Genomic DNA, 5,472 nt, shown 5'->3' with positions numbered 1-5,472 from the left:
TAGAGAGTGGAAAGATGACGAGATTAAATTCCATAATTTTTCATCCATTAATTAATTATCTTTAGCATTATTTGTTTAGCGTTCATAGTTTTAATTATTTTGTTTTGATAATTTTTATGTTTATGTTTTAGTTTTATTTATTCGACAATTCTTCATTAGCCAAATAGAGATTAGGAATTAAATATTGGTACTTGGTAATTCAGTTTTCGTGGGACAATACTCGTGTTTGTGCACTTTATTACTTGAAACGATATGTATACTTGCGTTATCAATTTTTCACAACAAGATATTGGCGCCGTTGTCGGAGATTGAAAATTATTAATATCAATTCAATTAATTTTTATTCTAATTTGATTGTTTTTCTTGTTATTCCAACTTAGTTTGTGTCTGAATTTTCTAATCTCAGGCAGTTTTGGTATATGAGAAGTGGAAAGTCATTTGAAATCATACCAACGAATCCTAAGATAGAGAGAACCTGCAGACGGAACAAAAAGAAGAAGAGGGTGGAGAACACCATGGCTGAGAATCAAGGGAATGCAGCGAATAATACTGCTAATAATGTTCAAAGAGCAGCAGCTGCTGTAGAGGTCTCTATTGAACAAAGACCAAGGACCCTAAGAGATTATGTACTTCCCACGGTCACAGGAATGCATTCCTGCATCAGACACCCTACCGTTGCTGCTAACAACTTTGAAATCAAGCCAACAATTTTACAAATGGTGTAGTCCACCATCCAATTTGGTTATTGACTGAGGATCCAAACTTGCACATAGCCAATTTCTTAGGGATGTGTGCAACGTTTACGATGAATAGGGTGAGTGACGATGCCATTCAACTAAGACTATTCCCGTTTTCCTTAAGGGACCGAGCGAAGAGTTGGTAAATTTCACTGCATGCCAATTCCATCACGACATGGGAGGAACTAGCCCAAAAGTTCCTTGCCATGTTTTTCCCTCCAGCAAAAGCTGCAAAGTTGAGAGGCGAAATTAATAACTTCCACCAAAATGATGGGGACTCATTGCATGATGCATAGGAGCGCTTCAAGGAGTTGTTAAGGAAGTGTCCCCATCATGGAATTGAGAAGTGGATGTTGGTCCACAACTTTTATAATGGGTTGGGTGGTACTACTCGTACCATAATTAATGCAGCAACAGGGGTGCTTTCATGAGAAAGAGTGCTAACAAAGCGTTAGAATTACTGGAGGAGATGGCCATGAACAACTATCAGTGGCCTACTGAGAGGGAAAATACAAAGAAGGTGGCTGGGATGATTGAATTAGATGACATCTTAATGCTTACAACTCAAGTGGCATCCTTGACGAAGCAGTTACAATAGAATAACCTCGCAGCTCAAGCCATGCAATTGCAAAGTGTGTGTGAAATGTGTGGAATGACTCATCCACCTAATCAGTGCCCTGGAGTGGATTTAAAATTTTTTCCTATGGAATAAGTTCATGCCATAGGAAATTTCCAAAGGCCAGACAATAACCCATATTCCATGACCTATAACCAAGGGTGGAGGAACCATCCTAACATCTCATGGAAAAATAATCAAGGAGCACAACAACCTTTTCCACTAAACCATCATCCTTTCCCACAACCCTAACAGTCTTTCCAACATCCCCCTCTTGGGTTCTATCAACCACAGAATAGACCACCACAGCAGCCACTTCCCATGAAGAAACCTGAAGCACAACATGATGTATTAAATAAGTTTATGACTGAAACAAGGGCATTTATTAGAAGTTTGAAGACTTAGATTGGTCAGTTGGCCACTTTAATGACAAACAGGGCTCAAGAAAGTTTTCCTAGCACTACTAAAGTAAATCCTAAAGAAAGTGGCAACCCATTATCTTGAGGAGTGGGACACAGTATGAAGGGCCAAGAAAGAATCAGTCAGATGAGATGAGTCACGATCAAAGGATAAAGAACACAGCAGAAAAGAAGCCTAGTGAAGAGAAGGTTACTGATGGCCTCCCAAAAAAAGAAGTGGTACCTCTAGTGAGCATTGAGCACCATATCAAGATCCCATATTCACAAAGACTCCGCAAGCAAAATCTGGATAAACAGTTTGCAAAGTTTGTGGAGGTGTTCAAGAAGCTGCATATTAATATTCCTTTGACTGAAGCCCTGGAAAAAATGCCTCGCTACGTCAAATTTATGAAAGAGATCCTGTCTAATAAGAGAAAGATGGGAGAATATGAATCCGTAGCATTAATAGAAGAGTGTAGTACCATTGTGCAAAGGAAGCATCCACAAAAGTTAAGAGATCTGGAGAGCTTTACCTTACCTTGCACCATTGGGGACATTGAATGCAAGCATGCTTTGTGTGATCTGGGTGAAAGTATAAATTTGATGCCACTGTCAGTATTCCGTAGACTCAGGCTAGGTGAAGCAAAGCCCACATCTGTCACATTACAGTTGGTAGATCATTTAGTTAAGCACCCTAAGGGGATTATTGAAGATGTGTTGGTAAAATTCGACAGGTTTATATTTCCAACAGATTTTATTGTTCTTGATATGGAAGAGGATGCAAATGTCCCAATTATTCTTGGGAGACCGTTCTTAGCCATAGGGCAAGCTCTAATAGACATTCAAAAAGGGGAGTTACAGTTAAGAGTACAAGGTGGCGAAGTAGTATTCAACGAAGGTGTTTACCGAGTTTTTCGGAAACTATAAATTTATTGAGAAATAAGAGATAGGAAGAAAAGCAAAGAAATGAACAAGATCACAATTTTTACGTGGTTGGGGCGTTAATGAGCCTTAGTCCACGAGTCATTAGTATTAAGCTTTAGAGAGTTTAAGAATGGAGGATTTCTACAAATTCAACAGCGTTTATGCATACCAGAGAAAATCGGGATCCTCGCTACAGTGCTCGAATGACCTTATTTCTAGGTAGTCATGCGACTTGGGCTGTACTAATCCGGGCCCCATGAGGATATAATTATAAGTGCTCTCTAACAGAGCCATAATACAAGAGTGTAACATGATTATAAGTTGTTAATCTAGGCCCATTGGGTCGATGTAAGTGTAGTAGAGCCTTACAGTTGCCCTTCATACGTTGGCACAGACTGATCTGCGTGAGATACCAAGGGGATCCTAGGGATAAGATCTCTCAGAGTAGTGGAAGTGTCGTTTCCTACGAACATTGTACGTTCCGTGAGTATCCCATTCTGCAGGTTAGTTAGGGAGACCAATTGCCGAATTTCTCGGGGACATGTCTGTTGTTGGAAGAACTGGGCTTTTTCTACCCGGTTATGTGGTCCAGGTTCATTTACCGATGTCCAAGTTCATTTACCAAGACCCGGGTTCACTTACCAAGACCTGGGTTCATTTACCAGGATGGACATCAAAATACAGTAATAGAACGAGGAACATCCTGATGGCAGGTTAAAGCATTGGAGATGGACCCGGAGACTTCACCTCGATCGCACTCGATGGGATCCATGTAAAGACCTCACTAAATTAAAAAACCTGGACCTTTAAAACTACTAAAATTGTAACACCTTGGTTACTCCAAAACCGTTACTATGAGCTTTGAACCATGCTTAACTCGCTAATCGAGTTCTTTGGTTATAAACGTGCATCTAGGTGTTATTAATAGGTTAAGGTGGAAAACCAATAAAAAGGAAAGAATATATTATATTTAAAACATAAAACTATTCATGGGCCCATAAAAACGTTTACAAGTTATCTACAATACAAAATGGTCATTATAGTGTAAAATTAATAACCTGGCGACCTAAGCGGCATAAATGGGGTTAACCCCTAGTTCCTCCGAGAAACTCCTTGGCCGTGGTGGTCAAGCGACCGCATATGTACACATCACCACCTAAGCTCTCCACTTAAGGCTGAGTGAGCTCTTCTTTCCCTTTACCTGCACCACATAGCACCCATGAGCCAAAGCCCAGCAAGAAAACTTATTACTGCATGTATATAATATCAAATGATGATCATGATAAACATAAGACTAAAATGTTAGCTAAAACACAGAAACATCTGATACCAACTGTAATGACCCAACTATTTTTAAGACATAGATCATTAAAGACATAACTACTACTTTGAAGAGAACATACATGAAAAAAAAAATTCATAACTTTATTGAAAACTTTAAAATAATATTTGTAATACATAAATGAGCTCATTGTTTTAAAATAAACCATAACTTTAAATGGAATTGTTTACAAAGCTAAATACGGAAAATACATAAAAACGTAATTTTAAGAGACTAAAGAAAATAACGTCGTCCTCAAAACGACACGCAGTCCATCCACTTCATTCACCTCAACACACACGCCAAGCTTCCAAGAATCCTTTCGCCTTTGCATCTATTTTCCTACATCAAACTAAAAGTAAAGGAGTGACCCTAATGCCCAGCAAGGAAAACTACTAACAACATAAAACATATACATAAATTATATCATAAACATATACTATAAACATATGTCATACAATACTACAATGACCATTATACTACTTGGGGCTCGAAAACTAGGCAAGTCATATGCCTAATAGATTTGTGGGGCTTGCTAGCTAAGCAAGTCATATATTGGGGCTTGCTAGCTAGACAAGTCATATGTCCAAGGTCTATAAACATACTATACATAATGTTAACATACAACATAAGATGACATAACATATAACATAACATATCATACAAACATACAAGATATATCCTATTTTCCTTACCAAAACCGAGATTTTTGAGAACAAATACGGGACTTAGAACACTCCTAAAACCAACAATAAGAATGGTGAGAATTTCTAAAGAGTAAAGAATAAATGTGGGAACTAAACCTTCAAAAAGAAACTTACCAAGAAAAATCCTTATGTTTCAAAAACCTAGTCAAAAACCAATATCAAAAGTTATGATCTGAATAAAAGGAACTAAAGTAGTTTAACGAACTGGACTTAGAGAATAGAAATACCTTAGTTAACCTTATGGATTGGTCTAACTTCAATACCGAAATACACTAATCCTCACTTCCCAAGTATTTTATAAAGCTTAAGAATGGCAAAGCTTTTGCCCAACCCAAGTGTTTATCACTCTATGGAATCACTAGCACCTTGGAGTCTCTGATCACAGCTTGAAGAGTGAGTGGAAGGGCTGGGTACTAAGTCCTATTTATAGAGGTAAGAAGTGAAACTAACCCCATTTTGATTTGAATAAAATAATGATTTTAAAATGAAAAAGAATTGAATTTTCGTCAATCATAGGCTGAAGACTCGGTCAAAACTATTCAGGGGCAGGTCTAAGTAGTTAAGGTTTGATTTTAAAATTAGAAACAAAAATAAAAAATAATAATTACTAAGGGCGATATATAGCCCCTATGTGGCGATATATCGGCTCTGCCCTAATCCCAAGCCTTCGTTTGTCCGATCGTGCAACGTCAACGTGTTTTCCGTATTCTTCGTCATGCGATATATCGAATCCCAGCTTCAATATATCGGCATACGTGAATATTTTAAA

The 5,472-nt window shown here is 38.0% G+C and overlaps 1 protein-coding gene and 1 non-coding gene across 2 annotated transcripts; one reads left to right on the top strand and one right to left on the bottom strand.

The window, feature by feature from the left end:
- Window positions 1-970: 970 nt before the first annotated feature.
- On the bottom strand, window positions 971-1,077 carry LOC133807831 (small nucleolar RNA R71). Its single transcript, XR_009879721.1, has one exon. It is a non-coding gene; the product is annotated as a small nucleolar RNA R71 (small nucleolar RNA).
- An 827-nt stretch (window positions 1,078-1,904) lies between these two features.
- Window positions 1,905-2,678, top strand: LOC133805713 (uncharacterized). The gene has a single exon (XM_062243875.1). The coding sequence runs from the start codon at window positions 1,905-1,907 to the stop codon at window positions 2,676-2,678; it is 774 nt and encodes a 257-aa protein (XP_062099859.1).
- The last annotated feature ends 2,794 nt before the right edge of the window (window positions 2,679-5,472 follow it).

This window comes from Humulus lupulus, chromosome X (assembly GCF_963169125.1).
Source record: "Humulus lupulus chromosome X, drHumLupu1.1, whole genome shotgun sequence".
Classification (NCBI taxonomy): Eukaryota; Viridiplantae; Streptophyta; class Magnoliopsida; order Rosales; family Cannabaceae; genus Humulus; species Humulus lupulus.
This window is presented reverse-complemented; position numbering and strand designations above follow the sequence as displayed.